The sequence below is a fragment of the Lycium barbarum genome, chromosome 8 (assembly GCF_019175385.1).
Source record: "Lycium barbarum isolate Lr01 chromosome 8, ASM1917538v2, whole genome shotgun sequence".
NCBI classification, from domain to species: domain Eukaryota; kingdom Viridiplantae; phylum Streptophyta; class Magnoliopsida; order Solanales; family Solanaceae; genus Lycium; species Lycium barbarum.
Genome location: NC_083344.1, coordinates 115,054,449 through 115,075,543, shown reverse-complemented (window position 1 = coordinate 115,075,543; position 21,095 = coordinate 115,054,449). Strand labels below are relative to the sequence as shown.

At 35.1% G+C, this 21,095-nt stretch overlaps 1 protein-coding gene across 1 annotated transcript; it reads right to left on the bottom strand.

Annotated features, from left to right (window-relative positions):
• Positions 1 to 11,965: 11,965 nt before the first annotated feature.
• Positions 11,966 to 15,757, bottom strand: LOC132606794 (jasmonate-induced oxygenase 3-like). The gene is made up of 3 exons (XM_060320424.1): positions 14,734 to 15,757; positions 13,119 to 13,452; positions 11,966 to 12,429 (listed from the first exon to the last, which is right to left on the bottom strand). Exons 1-3 carry the CDS (start codon positions 15,237 to 15,239, stop codon positions 12,181 to 12,183), a joined length of 1,089 nt encoding a protein of 362 aa, XP_060176407.1. The 5' UTR covers positions 15,240 to 15,757; the 3' UTR covers positions 11,966 to 12,180.
• Positions 15,758 to 21,095: the final 5,338 nt, after the last annotated feature.

Below are 21,095 nucleotides of genomic sequence, written 5' to 3'. Positions count from 1 at the left end.
GTAAGTAGTAACGAAGTCATATAAGTTAATGAAACTTCCGGGAAAAGCACGGATGCACTATCTAATATTCCAACCCCATTAATAGAGTGTTGCATTGGCTGTTAAGTAAAATAGGAAAATGTTTTCCGGAGAAATAAGTAACTTTTTTGTTTACATGTTCGGTGTTTGATATATAGGCAGAATATATTTTTGCAAAAATATTTGTATTTAATCTAGACAATACTAGAGGTAGGGGTGGTAGGATCGATAGGGTAATGTTGGATCTACGTGGGTGGCAGGGTGTTCACCCGAACAACCTCGGCAAAAATTATAGTGTATATATAGAGTAGATTTTATGTGTTTATGTACATATATTAACTTTTGAACACCCTAAAAAATGTAAAAGGTTAGCTCTAGTGGTCCAGAGTGTTCAAAATTAACTTTAGTGTCCAAGGTTTGATTCCCGTTGACAACATTATTTTTAATATTTAGCTTTTGTTGTTTTTTTCGACCCCCTTGAGTGAAAATTCTGGATCCGCAACTGTGTTGGAGGATGGGGAAGAGTGGGATGCTATTTAATTTGTGGAACTTGTTTCCGATTTCCACTCTAGCAAGTTTCAAATTTTGTCTCGGTAGGACAATATGTATTTCTATTACTATGAAATTTATATAATTTTACTCATTTATCAAGAAAGTTACTTTTCTAGAGAAATATTTTTTAAAATTTTTGATCAACCAATATGAAAAAATTGAAAAATATTTTCTGAAATGTTTTCTTCCGTACCAAATACACCTACATGCAAAAATTCAGCACGTGCTAAATTGTTGGACTTGTTGGAATATTCAATTGCCCATGTGTTTGGTTTAAGACAAAGTAGAATGGCGTTAAAATGAAAAGTGAATTTGCCTAAATTGGATGACACATTTATTATCACTAAAACCTTACCCTATTCGACAACTCTGAATAGATGTGTTGCAGTACCTAATTGTCAACTAATTTTTCAACCACAGATATAAATCTAATATTAGTTTGATTTTTTTTGTTTTTTGTTCGACTTGCAAACTACTATCAACTTTCAAGATACAAACTAGTAGTTCAACTCAAACTCCTAGATGTTGATGTCCTAGTGAGTGTCCCTACATGTTGAATCTTAATTGGAAAAATTGGATAGTAAATCTTATCCCAAGTGATAATGATCACGTGGTTTAACTAGGATTAATTATTATATCTTGAGTTGAGTGTAATAAACGTATGGTCACACCACGTGGTTTAACTAGGATTAATTATTATATCTTGAGTTGAGTATAATAAACGTATGGTTACATATCTGATCAGATCACCTAACTTTTGAAAAAAGATTAAAAAGTTTAACAAAATATCAAGTCTTCGTGCAATGAGAGAGATTAACAACGGTGTTTTAAAAGACAGTTTCAAGACTCGTTCCGGGGCGGAGCAGTGGCAAAACGTACCGGAACTCACGTGCGGGGCTTAGTTCCTGTGAGGCTTACCCCCTAAGCGCCCGACTGTACGTCCTAAACACGCCTAATGCCTAACGCTCGGGGCTCGCCTAATAGTTCTTACACAAATTATATGTTAAATTCCTTAATTAAAATCATTGATCCTCATAATTCTTTAACAAATGAATGATACTTAACAGTTTTTCATCTATAGATCTAAGAAGATTGGGTGTAACTCAAAGAACAAGTCGTAGCATTGCATATTTACTATTTGAGAACATCGTGAGGGTGAATATCAATTAATATTTCTTTTAAAAATACATAGCCAAATTGTACATTTCACTTATCATTTGTCTTTTGTCCTTTGTATCAATATTATCATATTTTATTATTTCGTTATTTGAAAGTACCTTTATTAATATTCATGAAGGAGTTACATTTCATTATAATACTTATAAAGTTTATTGATTATTTGCTTATAGGGAGATAAAATGAATTGTATGATAGTAATATTGTTTTAAGAAATTTTAATTTTTTTTCATTGTTTGACAGTTAAGATGTTAGAGTTGATTTGCATTTTTCATAATAGCTTTTATTTCATCGTATTGTTTATACTTGTAAAATTATGTTATATATAATTACAAGTTCTAAGTGGCATATAATGAATTGCTTTGATTAGTTTTTGTGAGGATCACACACACACATACACACACATACACAGATATATATATAAAATTTATTTATAGTTTTCTTTTATTTTTATGTAATTTTACCTATTTAAAAAATATTTATTGTAATTATATTATTTTATGAAATAGTAAAAATTAAATACCCATGGGGCTTATGCCCCGTGCCTCGGGGCTTACGCCTCACTGAGGCATATGTAAAACGCCCCGCCTTATGCCCCCGCCTTTTAAAACACCGATTGACAAAAAGAAAAAGATTGATATACTCCTCGCGCGGGCCCGAACATTTGTGGCACACTTCACAACTCAAGACCTAAATTATGTAATTTGATCAACATTTTAAAATGTATTTTTTAAATCATATTGCATGAGAAGAATTGCAACTTATAAGGAATTAGAGAGGGGGGGAGGGGGGGACAAAGGAGAAGAAGAAAAAGAAGAAGGAATTAGAGGATTTCACAAATAGATGTGAAACAATCAATAATACATTTTCTATTTCATGTGACGGTATTTCTTTTTTAGTCTGTTTCTGTTCGATTAGAAACAAGAAGATGCAGAAGCAAAATATTGAAAATAAACCCTAATTCATCGATGGGGAAGAGAGAAAAAGAGAGAAACTTTTATTCCAAAATGATGAAATGTTTTTATTAGTTGTGTTCTGGATCCTTTCGATCCACTTATACATTGGAAACTGCCTTTACATAATTGACCACAAAATAAAACCCAACTGGGTAGAGAAAGTAAAATTGGCTATCTAAGTAGAATGAAAACTATCACTAATGGGCCTGTGTTGCAGGCTTCTATAAATGGAATGGGCCATGGTCAACAGCCCCCCTCAAGCTGGAGGGTGACAACACCCCAAGCTTGTGCAACAAATGATGATGAGGTGAACTAACTAGGGCCTTAGTGAATATATCAGCCAACTGATCAGCACTCTTGATGAAATGAAGAGAAATCAAGCTAGAATTCAAACAGTCCCTGACATAGTGGCAATCGATCTCGATGTGTTTTGTACGCTCATGGAACATCGGATTTTGAGCGATGTGTAGAGCAGCCTGACGATCACAAAAAATGGGAACATCACAGTTAATAGACAACCCCATGTCAGCTAACAAACGAACTAACCAACAAACCTCAGCCACCACTTTCCTCAATGCTCTATACTTTGCTTCAGCAGAGGAAAGTCGTATAGTTGGTTGTTTCTTGCTTTTCCAGGCAGCCACCAAGTGTAATAAAGAAACCAGTAATAGACTTTCAACTAAAAGTGCAGGCTGCCCAGTCAGAATCAGAGTAACCAATCAGAGAAAAGTCATCAGAGTTGTCAAGTAAAATTCCTTGAGCAGGGTCATTAGATATATATCTCAAAATATGTAGAGCAGCCATCATGTAAGGAACTCTTGGGGATTGTATAAATTGACTTAAATGTTGCACTAAATAAGAGATGTCAGTCCTGGTATGTTGTAAAAAATTCAACTGACTAATCAACTTTCTATATACTGTAGGGTCAGGCAGGACATCACCATTATCAGCTGAAAGTTTGATAGAGTGATCCAAAGGAGTAACTACAGATGAAAACTGATCACGATGATACTGTAAAGCAGATCTGAGGCATACTTATGTTGGTTTACAATCAGACCTTGAGGATGAGTAGAAACCTATAAACACAAAAAGTAATGAATGATGCCAATGTCCTTTCTTTTGAACTGAGAATCCATAAATGATTTGAGAGACTGCATTTCTGGTAAATCATCCCCAACCAAGAGAATGTCATCAATATACACAGCCAGGAGAACCAGGGAAGAACCAGAAGACTTGATGAACAAAGAATAGTCATTTTTACTAGAAATGTAGCCTCTATTAAGTAAGGATTCAGACAGTTTGGCAAACCACTGTCTAGAAGCCTGTTTGAGGCCATATAAGGGATTTCTTAGCTTGCAAACCAAAGGAAAAGACGAAGAAGTAGGAGACACTTGAAGCCCTGTGGAATTTTCATGTAAACATCCTCATGAAGATCCCCATGTAAAAAGGCATTATTGACATCAAGTTGGAAAATAGTCCAACCCCTTTTAACAGCTAAGGACAAAAGACATTTTGATTGTAGTAAGTTTGACCACAGGGGAGAAGGTCTCAGTGTAGTCTACTCCTTCTTTTTGAGTGTCACCCCTAACAACAAGTCTTGCTTTGTATCTTTCAACAGATCCATCAGACTTCTGTTTGATTTTATATACCCGTTTACAAGAGATGGCTTTCTTGTTAGGATATAGGGGGACATGATCCCAAGTATGATTTTCTTCAAGTGCCTTAAATTCTTGTAACATTGCCTCTTGCCAAGCAGGGTGAAAGACTGCCTGTTGGTAGTATTGACAAAAGCACTTCAGTAGAAGAAAGCTTTGCAGTTGTAGGACCAGGTGCAATCGGATTAGAAACTGAGGTACAGATGTAGTCAGATAGATAAGATGGTCTCTTAGGGACCCTGGAAGATTCTCTTAAGGGAGGAACTGAAGCAGGAGGAGATTGAGGAATTGGAAGAGGGATTTCATAAAGGACAGGAGAATGAATGGGAAAAGAGAGGATGCATAGGAGGAGGAGAGTGAACAGGAGACTGTGGAGGTGGAAATGTAGTAGACAAGGAAGGTGGGTGAACCGGAGAAATAGATGAAGGTACATCTGTGTAAGTAGAATCAGGAGGAAGAAAAGTAGGGATGGACAGAGAAGAGGAATGATATGGAAAAGCATGTTCATGGAACACAACATCTCTAGAATAGAATATGGAATGTGATTGCAGGTTCAATAATTTATAACCCTTTTTACCAGATGGATAACCCAAAAAAACACAAGAAACAGTCCTTGATTGAAATTTATGCCTACCAGGATTGGGAGAAACAGCATAACACAAGCATCCAAAAGACCTAAGGTGTTCAAAAGAGGGTGAATGCCCATTTAATTTCTCAAATGGTGTGATGTTGTTCAGGATAGTAAAGGGAAATCTATTGATCAAATATGTGGCTGTTAGGATGAAGTTTCCCAGTATTTCATAGGCAATTTTGTTGAAAAAGTAGTGCCCTAGATACCTCTAAAAGATGTTTGTGTTTTCTCTCCACAATACCATTTTGTTGTGGAGAATGAGGGATAGTGGATTGAGGAAGAATGCCATGGGCAGAAAAGAATTGTTGGGCTTCATGACTAGAGCCCAGTTCATATGCATTGTCAGATCTAAAAGTCTGGATAACAACATTAAATTGTGTCCTAATCATGAAGGTGAAAGCTTTAATAATGGACAAAGCATTGCCTTTAGAGGAGAGGAGATGTGTCGAGGTGGCCCTAGAATAGTCATCCACTAAGGTTAAAAAATATCTAAACCCATTGTAAGTTTGAACATTGTAAGGTCCCCAAATGTCTATGTGAACTAATTGGAATGGTGTGGTGGAATGGATAGTGCTTTTAGGAAAGGGAAGTCTTTGTTGTCTAGCCACAGGACAAACAATGCAAAGAAAAGGTTGTTTAAATGAAAGTTTGTTAGACAGAAAAGGATAAGATTTCATCCTATGGTAAGGCATGTGACCCACTCTTTGGTGTCAAAACAAATCAGCTTTATTAACAATAGAGGGATTACAGGGAGAAACTGATGTTGGAGGAACATGATGGGTGTAAATTATTCATGTAATTTTATACATAAAAAAATAAGTTTTAAAATAAAACATGAATATTTATATCTTATTCTCGCATATTTTTTGACAGAATCTTGCAGGAAAAAGAATATCTCGGAAGAATGAAAAACAAGCAAATGCCAAAGAGATAAGAAAATATTTCATGGGTGCAACCACAAGTTCACGTTCACAACCGTGAAATTTCACATGTGGAAATTACATAAAGACAACATTGGGAGAAGTTGTAAAATCCACGGGTGCGACCGCTACTTTCATACTCATACCCGTCAAGTGTTGAAATCCACGGGTGTGACCACCACTTTCATCTTCACACCCGTCAAGTGTTGGCATCAAGAGAGAAGTTGTAAAATCTACGGGTGTGACCGCCACTTTCATACTCACACCCGTCAAGTGTTGAAATCCACGGGTGTGACCACCACTTTCATCTTCACACCCTCAAGTGTTGGCATCAAGAATGAAGTTGTATAATCCACGGGTGTGAACGACACTTTCGTACTCACACCCGTCAAGTGTTGAAATCCACGGGTGTGACCGCCACTTTTATACTCACACCCGTCAAGTAAGGTTACGAATGTGAGCACTACTTCAAGGAATGCATTCGTAGGGGGAGACACTATATTTTTCCTATAAATAGAGGCATCACTTTGCTTAGAGAGAATATAATCCAATCTTGAAAAAGATATAAGAAATAGTCTTCGCTCTATTTCTCTTCTTTTTATTTTTGCAGGAGTAGTATTTTATTTTTAATTTCTTTCTTACATACTCCTTAATGGAGTAGTTTCTTTTTGTTGGGATAGTTGAAGAAGCTTGGTATGATGTTATAATATTATCTTTACTTTAATTTTTTCATGTCTTGTTATTCAAATCTTTGATCTTGCTTCTTTTAGTCCTAATTCTCACGGAGGGATTAATTCAAGCTAGTTTATCGATTCAAAAATCCCAATATTATTTCTTTTAGTCCTAATTCTCACGGAGGGATTAATTCAAATAATTTTGTTGTTTTTAACATTGTTATCTTATTTCTTTCGGTCCTAATTCTCACAGTGGGATTGACTCAAATAAGTTTAATGATTTCAGGGGTCTCTATCTTATTTCTTTCAGTTCTAATTCTCGCGGAGGGATTGTTTCAAATAAGTTTAGTGATTTTAAGGGCTAATCGCAAGAGGTCTTTATTCCTCATAACACAAATCAAGTCAAATAAGTTTTTCTATTCTTTTGTGGAATTTAATAGAATGAGATTTTATTATAATTGTACCAAGTGGATTCAACGACTCCCAACTCTTTTCTCTTTAAATTTTCTAATAAGTTGTTTATTTTATTTTAAGTAATTTATAATTTCAAAACCTCTCATTTCATCAATTTGATTCTCTCAAATAGTACCCAAGACAATACGCATCTGTAGCCTAGGTGGTTCCAATCTCTGTGGGACGATATCTTAAACTATACTATAATTTGACAGAGTAAGAGCGAACTTTACTATGCACTTTGGCCTCGTTAGAACATTACATGAATTTACATTTGTGGAAGAAACATTACAAGAAGAAATACGAGATGAAACTGGACACAAACTAGAACAGTCAGAAACAGAACTAGACAAAGCATTACAAGGAATATTACTGTATACAGAATTGAAAAAATACAATCCACCTGCAACTCTACCAATTTCCAGTGGCCTCCTCGGAGAAGGGCCCTGTACATAGCAACGAGAAGTGGTAAGAATTGCATGACAATTAAGTTGAGAGATAATTTTATGAATAGAAATAAGATTGAATTGAAATGAAAGAACCAACAAGACATTAGGAAAGGTAATGTCTGGCCTAAGCTGTAATGAGCCAGTAGACACTACCTTGATCTTATATCCATTTGGTAAGGTAATAAAGAAAGGTGTTGTAAGGGGTTGAACATTATTTAAAAGCTGTTTGTGAGGGTTCATATGGTTTGTTGCACATGAGTCTAGAATCCAAGGAGTTTTATCTAATAAAGAAGATGCACAAACATTATATCCATCTGGAGTGAAAACAGAACAACTAAACACACCTGCAAAACTAGCAAATGTAGATGCATCACCTGTTGCCTTTTGGATAATATGGATAATGGAGGGAAGACATGTGATTGTTATGCATCAAAGTCATTAGGTGTTGGTACTGTTCTGGACTAAAACCATGTCCACCACCTTCAGATGGGCGTGGAACCTTACTAGCAGATATACCAGAACCAGAGGACTCCCCAATAAAATTCTCAGTCTGAACACATGAAGCAGACTTCTTGTTTCTTGTGAACATAAAGTCTTGAGGGTACCCATGAAGCCTATGTCATTTTTCCATTACATGTCCAGCTCTTTTACAATACCTGCAAAAAAAGAGAATGTTAGAGAAAATGGTGTAGTTGAAGGGTACCTTTTATTGTCAAAGTTTTTATTGTATTGTAAAGGTGAAGGGTATCTTTTGTTGTCAAAATTTGGTGGAGGGTATCTTTTGTTATCAAAATTAATCATTTGAGAAGGTCCTCTACTATTAGATGTCCCAGCAGAGGCAGAAAAGGAGACTGAATCATTTGAGAAACTAGGTACAGAATTACAAGATTCTTTCTGCTTCTCATCATGCTGGAGCATTGAATATGCTTTGCTAAGAGAAGGTAGGGAAGGCATCATGAGAATGTTACTCTTACAGGTAGAATAAGACTCATTCAACCCTCCAAGGAATTGAAACAATTTCTGTTCTTCTAGAAGCTTTGCTAAAGCACCACATGTACATACAGGACCCACATAAGCAGTGCTGAGTTCATCCCATAGGCTCCTCAACTTGGTAAAAAATGATGCAATGTCAGATGATCCTTGAACAAGACTACTTAATTCCTTTTGGATTTGAATGTACTTAGAGCCATTGGACTGACCAAACCTTTCGTTTATGTCTGCCCAAATGTCTTTGGCTGTGCTAAAGCCCATGACACTGGATTTTATGTCTTTGGACAATGAATTGGTTATCCAAGCTATAACCATATCGTTACAACGCTCCCAATAGGGATAATAAGGGGAGTCTAGTGTTGGTTTAGCATCTTTACCCGTGATAAGTCCTAATTTGTTTTTGGCTGACAAATCCATTAACATATTCTTTCTCCACAATACAAATCGATCACCATAAAAAATATCAGCAATTAATTGACTACCATCAGAAGGATGTACGTAGAACGTGTGAGTCTGTTCAATTGAGAAAGGGGCGAAACCCTCAACAGATGTGGAAACTCTAGCACTATTCTCAGTTCCCATGACAAAATATACACAAAATTCAACCACAATAGCGAAAGTATAGCACAAATGCAACACAAAAATACAAAGGATTCCAAATACTCGTCACACTGATAAAGCGAAGAGTAGAAATTTGTTACCGTCCTTCTTCTAACTACTTGAAGAAGTAAAAGCCTTGAATATTGTGATACCCCGAAAATTACTGGATACACTCATCAAATAACACCAGAAATTTCAAAATAACTCCATAGATCAAAGAAACACCTCAAAATTTGCAGAAAACTCGAATTTCGAAATACTAAAACTCAAAATTATCATTTGAGGGTAAGCTCGATCGAAAGAGCAGATTGAGATCTACTCGAATCCATGCTCTGATACCATGTTCGATTAGAAACAAGAAGATGCGGAAGCAAAATATTGAAAATAAACCTTAGTTCATCGATGGGGAAGAGAGAGAAAAAGAGAGAAACTTTTATTTCAAAATGATAAAATATTTTTATTAGTTGTGTTCTGGATCCTTCCGATCCACTTATACATTGGAAACCGTCTTAACATAGTTGACCACAAAATAAAACCCAACTGGGTAGAGAAAGTAAAATTGGCTATCTAAGTAGAATGAAAACTATCACTAATGGGCATGTGTTGCAGGCTTCTATAAATGGAAGTGAAACTTACATAAACAGCTACCTTTTAATAGCTTTTAACAATTTATAGCTGCTTTTTCTATATTTATAAATCATAGCTAATTTTTGTTGTATTCGGTTGTATTTCACGTTTTTGAAATACACGGAAATACAAAATCCGGCAGAGTTCGCGTTTTTGAAATACACGAAAATACAAAATCCGGCAGAGTAAAAATAGGCTGTATTTATGGAATAGATTCTCTTCTTTCATTTTAAATGGTAAGTCAAATTAAATCAACCATGTATCACGCATAACGACTGAAGTTCCATAACAACTCATGTTTCTCTCTCCAAATTACTCCATTCCAAACTGTTTGAATTCAAAGAAACTCAGCACATAATTTTCCAAAAATAAGAAGTCTCTCAGAATACATCATATTGCTGGATTCAGTTGTATTGCAATTTTTTTAAATACACGTAAATACACCAGCGGCTGTATTTCGTCGTTTTGAAATACAGAAAAATACAAATGTCCCAGCAGTTGTATATCATTGTTTACAAATGTCCCATCGTAACATTCACTATATTTACACCAAAAAAAGATGAATACATTGAAATACAACAATATAAAAGTCGTGAAAATAGAGTGGAGTAAAAGCAGGCTTTATATTTGAAACATTCACTATATTTACACCAAAAAAAGATCAAATACAACAAAATATAAAAATCATGAAAATGACATTTAGTTGCCCGAATCTTCATAACGATTTACATGAGAAGCTTAGCGGAGGCGTTAATCTTCAAAGAAAAGAGTGGCGAGTAGGGCCTCTTTTGATTGCTCCGGAGATTAGGTAAGCAATAACTAAATCCTTCTTTGAGGCCAAATTTCAAACATGTGGCGGGCAGGAAGGAATTTTAGTTGAAGTGAACAAATGGGAGTGTCAATTCTTTCCCATTACCAGATTTCAGTCACAGATTGAGTCTCAATTCATATACCAACTGCAGGTGTTGTTTCCTAAGAGATTGACCCAAACAAATATAATCAAAGAAAGTGTGCAGAAGTTCGGCCAAATGACGACTACTTTTTCGGTGAAGATGGAGGAGGGAGGGAGGGGTAAGGGCAAACGAGATCTGGTGGTACCAAAGGACAAAGAAGGTTACTCCAGCAAACGCAAAGCAACCCAAATCTATTAAGTCACCTGCTGCTAAAAGGGCCGGATATAGGAGGAATAATAAAGTCTGTCAGCATTAAAAATGAAGGTTTTACTTTCAGTCGTGTAGGTAGGAGCAAGTTTAACTATATCTTCTTCTAAAGCAACAACATGAAGCATATGGAGTTCAGATATGAAGAGCTAGAACCTTAAGCTTATCGAGTTTAAAGATAGAGATGGTAGTAGTGGTGGTGGTGGTGCTGACGTCGGCGTTGGTGGTGGAGATGGAGGAGGGAGGAAGGGAGGGGTAATGGGAAACGAGCGAGGGCGGTGTTTGGAGGGTTCAGGCAAGGGAAATAAATCTCATAGATTTGGGGGTAGGAGAGGAACGAAGAGAGAGAAAGAAAAGGTGAGGGAGAGGATAGATTTGGGAGGTGAGAGAAAATCAATTTAAAAGAAAAACTTGTGAAATACAGGATACTAGTTATGATGTGTAATTTAAGAAAATATTTTAGCTACAAAAAATTAATAAATAAAAGGTTGTTACTATTCATAAATAGGTCTTAGAGGTAGCTACGACAAGTAAATTTTCCTAAATGGAATGGGCCACGGTCAACAGTTTCAAAGAGAGTGACTCGCTATATATTTGAAAATCAATTAATTTTTAAACTTTTCATATTATCCTCAATGACATGATTATATTTTATAGTTATACAAATGTCATAACATGTTTAAGATAAAAAATCTCAAAAGTCTTTGTTTCATTTTTAATCTTTGTCCCATGTTGGACTCCACATATATAGTTTGTGGGATGGAAATTTGGACTCCTTAATTATACGATCTTGTGCAATTCTCACCTTATTAAGGACGCACACCTTAATTCGATGTTGGTGTCCCATATTATCATATTATCCACGCTTCAGATACAAATTCTAGACGCGCAGAGATGTTACGTTGGAGCCCACATCACTTGTGAATGGGCACTTGAACTCGTTATATAGTCTTTAGCAATAATTATCGCATGAACTCGTCACAAATAATAAAACAGAGGGAGTAGTAAAGATGAACAACCACAATACAAAAAAAGATTACCATTTTTTTCACTGATAAGATGAAATTTCAGTGAAGAAAATGAAAGAAAAATGTTCACACACCATTTTTCGAACCCGAGTTTACCAATATTAGAGAATTTTTTAGGGGAAAATGCAAGTACATATTGAAGTTCCCTTAGTATAAAGAGGCAGAATTTGGCAAAAGCATGAAAGACCTGACATGGAAATATCAAAATACATGTGCAGTAGTAAGCAATATAATGGCATATACATTGCCAATACATTTAATGACCTCCTAGATATAAAAAGGTAATATTAATTATCTTGGGGATTTTAGTGATTCAACTTGAGATTTGCCATAAGGACCCCTTGTTCTGATGAAAGCTCGATACTTGTTGAATGTCGTCGGAGAATATATCTCCGGCTGGTCCTCCGTTACAAGTTCATCTGCAGGTTTGATAAGTATGTCACCTCCTGGATTATAAAACAATGCCATAGAAACACGTTCTTTGACCGAATTAACGATAGCACGGTGCTCTACACTCTTGTACATTCCATTACTTAATACCTGTAAAATGTACAACATTAAATTAGACCACCATATTCAGAATTTAAGTGAATAGAGAAGTTATAAATTAAACAATCACGTAAATAGCCCGTGTAGAATTTTGAAATGATTTTTTAGGTATGATATGGACGTTTAATTTGGTTTTCAATACTAACAAATTTGTGTTGGAAAACAAAATTATGTTCGCTAATGAATATTAACTAGTGCAGCTCCCAAATGCTACTGACAACTTACTGCTTTCAGCTTGAACTAATTTAAGTATCGAATCAATTTCTAGATCCCAAGTACGATGTCACAGGCCGATTTATAGAGACGGTGACACATAAATAACCCGTGGGGGTGCTCATAGTCCCACTTGACACATGCCAACCTTCTAGATCCGAAGTGCTTTTTCATGGGGATCAAAGACGGATTGAAGATTTAAATTTTATAGGTTCAATCTTTGAGGTTCTTAATATGAATTTAAATTTACCATGTACATAAATTTATGTATTGGGTTAAAAGTAAGATGGACCCGATATCTACATTGATGGGCATAGAGTCGTGCCAAAAGACACGAGACAAGCAAAGGCTGGCTTGGGGTCAAGTAAAACTTCATATGCCACATTCGGCACATGACAATTGTTATGAAAGGGTACACTAGAAAATAGCAACAAAGTTATAATTTTTTTTTCCACACATGTATTTACCTGAATTTGATCTCCAATGTTGACAACAAAGGCATTAGGAACAGGTTTAACAGTTATCCAATTATCGCCACGACGGACTTGGAGGCCGGCGACGTTGGTGTCAGAGAGGAGAACGGTCAGGCCACCAGGATCAGAATGAGGAGAGAGGCCCAGTGTTAGGTCCGGTTGTGGACATTTTGGGTAAATATTTACCCTTAAACATGCACCTATTTCTCTGTCTCCTCCATAGCTTTGGTGTAGATAATCTTCATTTAATCCGAGGTTTATAGATAAGATTTTGAGTAACTTTTCACATAGCTTCACTACTTCTTGTCCATATTCTGCAATGGTTTGCCTGGAGAGGTCGTAAAAATAACAAAAAGTGAAAAAACAAAATGAAGATAAAGTACTTAGAAGTTAAAACTATTATTAAGATCTGCAAAACGAATCAATTTTATTAATTTTATATATACATTGACACAATAAGAATTTTTTTATACGATCAGATCACTTAAAATGTCTACGGTGTTATATTGGAGATAATCTTTATAACAAGTGTGGTTTAATGACTTATACTCTTTCTGTCCAATTTATATGATATCATTTGACTTATCATAAAGTTAAAGAAAGAAATAAAAAAAAAAAGACTTTTATGAAATCTGTGGTCTAAAACAAATCTTATTTGTATGACTATAAATAATTTCATTAAGAGTAAAAGGAAAATTTTAAAGTTAAGTTATTTCTAATTATAAAAGAGTCACATTTTCTTTGAGACAGACTAAAAAAGAAAGAGTATAGTGACACATAAACTCTAAAATATGGTAAACACTCATAATCATCGTGTAAAATCCTTTATATTTATACTGTATTATTTAAATCCGATGAACACTACCACGTTGGACGTGTTTCATTGAAAAACGTGAGGAAAGACAGCTAGAGTTTAAATAAATTAAACTACCCAATTAGGACCACATATATAACAACTATCGAAGGACCACACTCACAATCCTCGATATTGATGTACAGAATGTAGGTCTGATATGTAGAGCAAACTTATTGGTACACATGTTGATGTATTCCATTAAGTATTCTAGTGAATGATTGTCTTCATTTGCATAAATCTCTCTCTCAAAAGTTACTGATAAGATCCTGTGCTCGCACAATTTCAATTTACATAGCGCAATTTGATTTAAGAAAAAGGACGAAACTTTTCTGAAAGTTGTGATATTAAACATATTATGAGATTTTTATGGCTACAAAATTATTGTATTAAAGGTAAAATAAAAAATTTAAACTATAATTAATTTTAAATATAGAAATGTGTCCTTTTTTTTTTTGGAAACGAACTAATTAATAAAAAAATAGTATGTATTATCTAAGATGGACGGAGTGGATATATTACTAATTAAGACAAGTTACCTAGCTAGGTTAATCGATCACCGTACTCTTCTTTTGTTAAAAATATAATTAAATAAATAAAAATGTGTTATTTGTAACATCTAGAACTTTTGGATGGTATCAGACAACAGTCATAAGTTCGAGTCTCCCCATTCCTCATTATCAGACATCATGAAGTCTTTCAGATGAGATGGTAATACAGTAAAATAAAATGGGAAAAAGCAAAATGAAAGTTCACCTGCATGAAATAGGAAGACTAGGCCATTTGTCATCGTCCTTCAATCCTTCAGGAAGATAATGAAGGAAGAAATAATCACACCAATCCAATTTAGCACCTTTCTCCACTCCAAGCCTACTTCCATAACCCTCATAAGTAACTGGAGAATTCGCAAACTTCTGCTTCTCCTCCAATGGAAGTTGAAAAAACTCTCGCCAAACACCACGTGCGTTAGCCATGAGTTCATGGCTAACACCGTGATTCACCACCTGGAAAAAGCCCCAGTCCCGACACGCCGTAGAAATGAGTTCCATTGTTTCATGTCGAATAGATTCATCGGTTGAATTCAGGTTTTCTAGGTCAATCAATGGAATATTATTTTCTTCCTTAACATGGGACGTTGTCTCCTTGAAGCATGGTCTGTCCGCTAGCAGTTTAACAAAGTGTTTGGGGATTTCCTTAATGCCACTTTCGGACAGCTCTTGAACTCGTATAATTGGCTCTGGCCAGCTTTCAAACCGACTCATTATTAAGTTGTAGTGACTCGCTTGTTCAGTACTGCTAACTATTATACGAGTTTTGTCAGTCGTGGACAAGGTGGAAGTGGACGATAATGGTTAGAAAAAACAAGATTGACGTGAGCTTGAGAACGTGGTTTTCATGGGGGCCGGGGTTTAGTGCTTTATTCAATTGTAACTGATTTGTTCTGTACTACGTACAATTCCAAGAGGATAATGTCTTAGTGTGGAAGAAGATGCTAAATTTCGTGTAGGTAAGATTGTCGTTTTATTGATCAGAAAGAGAAAAGAGAGATGGAAGGATCTAGAGATTCGAATATTTAATAAATGAGTCTAAAAAATTATAGGTTGTGGACATGGTGTTGATAATGTAGAAGAGCTAGATCATTCAAATGATTTTTTTGTACATGACAAATTATCAAGAGAGTGTAAGACTACTATATATTGTATTGTGTGGAGAGTACAGTGCCACTGCTAAAGAACAAACTAAACACGTGGAAAGAAAAAATATTGTGACTTAGGAGTTTGGATTATCTTGAAGAGTAGGGGAGTGTGGCGATATATACATGAATACAAAAAAAAGAAAAAAAGAAAAAAAGAAAAAAGAAATTAAAGAATTCAATTCCGGCTCCGTGATAGTCTTTACTTCTTCTTTCTCACTCTAGCACGTGCTTATGGAATGGTAGCCATGAGTTGATGTAGGCATTAATTAAGATGATTAGGTTAAATTAAGTTCTAGTTTAAGTTTTGTATATGGTGAGTGTAAATAATTTTTATATCATCAGAACATCTAAAAGATATTAAAATGTAAGTCATATTAAAATGTGTGATTTAAAATTATGAAAATAAAATCATCTTATCTGCTAGGACAGGTAAAAATGACCTAATGATATAAAAATTATTTACACTGACATGTACATAAAACTTAAACTCAATTCTATCAATGTGAGGTATTATAAAACTACTTTAATTGATACAGTATTCACAATTCAATAGTGGAAAGACAAAATTGGGTGGCATAATTTCTCCATAGAAAAAGTATAATTTTTGTTTCCATTCAATATTTCGGCACAAATATGAGAGAAATTAACATTTTAATTTTTAGCGTAGTTCACGTATCGGCGCATTGCATCAAACAAGTCCAAGGTCACTCGTTCACATTATAAGAAATATATTAATCCTCTGTTTTTTATAACGTGGTGTTTGCATCTCATTAATTTAATTGGGAGATAACTGCTTTGCTGGAAAAATTAAGAAAAGAAAAATGAAGATTTGAAATTAAAATTTGTTAGCTACTACACACTTTTTATAATAAATAAATGAAGAATAATACTCTTTGCTCAACTTTAATACTCCTAATTAACTTATTATTTAAGAGTTCGGCCAAAAGTCAATAGATTTAGTGCAAATTTTTATATTTAGATTAAGGCATTTACGAAATACATTTAAAACTTAAATTTAAAATCAAATTGCTGACACCTGATATCATTATTTTAAAATTTGAAACTCATAAAATTCAAATTCGAACTCTATCTGGTCTACTTGTATATAGAAAATAAGAAAAAAAGTTGAGGTGCCGCAAAATAGAGTTCACATGCATGGTGGTAATGACGGCTGATAATACATCGAATCATGGCAGAAAGGAATCAAATTAAATAAATAGTTTGAATTTTGAGAATAAACTAATACGGATAGCCATAGGTGCTAACAAATAATTGTGGATTATAAGGGGAGTGATTTTGGTTGGTTTTACTCTCTATCTATTGGACAGCACACTAATTAAATCTGCAAACATTGTAAAATGTAGCTATTCTAGTAATCTTGATTATTTTGAAATAGGTTTCTTAAGCATGCATACACTTGCTTATATATTCTCCACATCTTAATAAAGATTAAGATAAGTTGCACTAGTTAGTCGAAAAGCTCCACATCAAGCATAGCTCTGAATACACTGGTACATTTTTTTTTTTACGCTCGTTTGGATATGATTTCAAACCATGATTTGAAATTAAAATTGAAAAATTTACTTGTCATACCTACCTCTAAGACCTATTTATGAATAGTAACTATCTTTTATTTTATTTATTGTTCATAGCTAAAATATTTTCTTAAATTACACATCATAACTAGTATTTTGTATTTCACAAGTTTCTCTTTTAAATTGGTTTTCTCTCACCTCTCAAATCTATTTCTCCCTCACCCTTCTCTTTCTCTCTCTCCGTCCCCTCTCTTGCCCCTAGATCTATGATCTACTTCCCTTGCCTGGACCCTCCGAACGCCGCCCTCGATCTGTGAGATCTACTTCTTTTGATTGGCTTATGATTAGCAGAAACTGATCTACGATTGCCAAATTCACTTTTATTCTTTGACGAACTGAATGCCCCATCACAGCTTTTCCTTCCATCAGTTTGCTGATTCCAAGCAGTACCAAAAATCCTTTGAGACCCTCTAAGTTTCTCTGATTTACAAATCTCTGAAGAAAAACTCACTGTTTTTTTCACCAGAAGCAGTTAAAGAAGTCTTATTTTTTCTAAGTGGAACAATTCCAGATTCATCAGTATCCACAGCTCTACAAGTTATCAAATTCCTGAAAATACTTGAAGCCCCATTTATCAAATACTTGAAGTTTTCTTCTTGATTTTCATTGAGCCAAAAGAAGCAGAGGAAGTAGAAGAATTTGATGAAAAAGAAGAAGAATTGTTCTCAAAGTTGTTAACTTTTTCTTCTTCTTGGATTTTTGGTGAATTTGTGGTTAGTGTGGAAGTTGGAGATTCTTCTTCAATCTCTAAAGGCTCTTTGATGAATCCATTGAAGGATCTTGATCTTGTTTGGTTTGTTCCTTACTTTTCCGACACTGTCACTTCTTCTCTGCGGCGGCAGCGGTGGTTCACCGGCCATGGGATTTCTACTGTAAGGATAGTAGTGAAGGCGAAGAAAGCGCAGTGCATCAACACGCCCTCAAATTCCAACGCCTGTCCACCATTAAACTACTATTTTGGTAGAATTGCTCTCTGTTTTTCGTTAATAATTGTTGAATCTCTTCTCTCACTGATAATGGCGCTATTCTACCGCCTCCCCGGCATGAATCCAACGCATACTCCACCTCCGATGAGAGTTGTGGAACTTTATGCCCACCAAGTGTTTGATAAAATGTTTCAGTATATTTCAGTGTAGTACTGTTTCAGTAGATTTCGCTATATTTCAATGTATTTCTAATTTATGAAACAATTTATGATATATTTCATTGTATTCCATTGTATATACGCATACTAGAATTTTATATTTCTTAAACAATCAGCCATATTTCATTGTATTCCAGTGTATATTTTTCTATATTTTGAAGTATTTCTAAAAGTTTGGAATGGAGTAATTTGGAGAGAGAAATATGGGTTATTATGGAACTTCAGCCGTTATGCGTGATACATGGGTTGATTTAATCTGACTTACCATTTAAAATGAAAGAAGAGAATCTGTTCCATAAATACAACCTATTTTTACTCTGTCAGATTTTGTATTTCCGTGTATTTTAAAAACGCGAACTCTGCCGGATTTTGTATTTCCGTGTATTTCAAAAACACGAAATACAACCGAATACAACAAAAACTAGCTATGATTTGTAAATATATAAAAAGTGTCACGCCCCGAACCATGGCCTGGACGAAACACGACACTCGGTGCCTTACTGCATGTGACCGAGCGAACCACATGGCTTGCTGAACCATCATGAGGCATAACATGAGCGGAATATAACGTGAATTCATGATGAGCCTTTATAAAACGTAGTAAGTCATAATACTTAATATAAATACTTGTTTAAATATGAGTGCGGAAATAACATGAATGAGCCAAAATGGCTATACGACTCCGAATGTCTGACATCACATAACTGACTTGTCTAGTCTATGAAACCTCTATCATGAGTCTGACTGAAAAACATACTTACTGGGACAAGGCCCCCAGCATACCTTAGATGCATAACTAATCATAAAACAAAAGTTGACTAAACCCCGAATGAGATGGGGCTCACCAATAAGCTGATACGAATGCTGTCCTACTGAGCAGATGTGTCGTCCTGTATATCAGTACCTGCATCGTGAAATGCAGACCCCCGGGCAATAGAAAGGGGACGTCAGCACTTTGAATGTACTGGTATGTAAAGCAACTGAATGAAATAACATGGGACATGAAATAATAATGATAGGAACTGAAACCTGGTCATGAACATGAATACATATATATATATATATATATATATATATATATATATATATATATATATATATATATATATATATATATATATATATATAAAACATGGTAAAAATATCATAAGTAGGGAAAGCAATAACTTATAACCGATCCATGGTCTGGTTCTTGCGTCCCGCCAGCAGAACACTCAGTCCTTGCCAGGGAACATGAGATTTAATAAAATATGAAAGGATCCAGTCATTATGAGAGATCGTCCGGGACATGGGTGGAGCGATCCTCATCCTACGGTGGCTACGTAGTTTCAGGCTATCTGAAGCCTTCCTCGGTAATTAAAGCAACTCCCAAAATCATGAACATGTAAAATAAGTGGCACTTGCTGCCCATGGTTTTCATGAATATAACTTGCTTGTACATGGATGTCATAAATTATAGCTTGCTTGCATGAACTTGTAAAACATGTATAGTATTTTCTTGAAAATAGCATAATATATCATAAACTAGCATGCATGAACCCATGGAATGAGATATATGGATTTTTCATAGATTACGGACAGATTCTTAATAATCATAAAGAAATATAAAGAACTCAATCATGAAATTATAACAATTCATACATAATATAATCATGGACATGGACCTAGGGTTATCATGAGCATGGTATAGAAACCCTAGTTTTCGTAAAGAATCATAATTTATGGATTATGAGGCGTGGGGAAGAACAATGATGTTCCCACACGTAGATAGTAACTCTACATACCTTAGTCGCTCCAAAACTTGAATTAAAGACTTGAGCTTTGAAGAAGATTTCCAAAATCTTGAATTCTTGAACCTTGAGATAGGTTTTCTTGGAAACCCTAGTTTTGGAATGATGATTTCTTGTTTAGATTACAAGGATATGTATTAGAATTGACTTGGAAAATTAGAGTAGGCTTACCTTGGTGTTCTTGATGATGAAAGAGGATAGGAGGTCGTTCTAGGGCTTAAAGGAATGGAAAATAATGATTTGAACTGATATGGACGAATATATACTGTTCTCGAAAAATTAAATTTTCGGCCCAGTTAAATATTGGCCGTATTTTGAAATAATGGCCATATTTTGAAATACGGTCCGTATTTTGAAATACGGACTGCACTGCGTCTCTTCAGTAAAATGGTCATAACTCTTTGCGCAGATGTCCGTTTGACCCCCATAATATACCGTTGGAAAGGTATTTCAAAGCTCTACAACTTTCATCAAGGAAGTTTTCCAAAATTCCAAATACGTTTTGAAATACGGGCCGTATTTTGAAATACGGTCCGTATTTAACAATGTAGCCTCCAAATGTCAAATTCCAGAATGCTCAGAAATCTTTGGTACTAGTTTACGACTTGAAATACGGCCCGTATACTGAAATACGGTCACTGTTCATGGGCGTAAACCCTTATCTTACAACTGAACAGGGAAATTCCAAATTCCCACATTCTTTATCTGGTTTTCTAAGTCTAGGATCATGGTCAAAGCTTAGGTTAAAGGTACGGGGTGTTACAATATCTCCTCCTTGGGATCATTCGTCCTCGAATGATGGGTCATGGTTAAGAATATGGCTGGACATGGCTTGAATACATGAACATGAAAGAAACATGATATAAAACATAAGAGCTTGACATGGTTACGGG

Excerpts from the sequence above, each read along its gene's own strand:
- LOC132606794 (XM_060320424.1), bottom strand. The coding sequence starts at position 15,239 with ATGAGTCGGTTTGAAAGCTGGCCAGAGCCAATTATACGAGTTCAAGAG. Across the intron at positions 13,453-14,733 it reads AGTCTTCCTATTTCATGCAG|GCAAACCATTGCAGAATATG; the intron begins GTGAACTTTCAT and ends CGACCTCTCCAG. Across the intron at positions 12,430-13,118 it reads ACATTGGAGATCAAATTCAG|GTATTAAGTAATGGAATGTA; the intron begins GTAAATACATGT and ends TACATTTTACAG.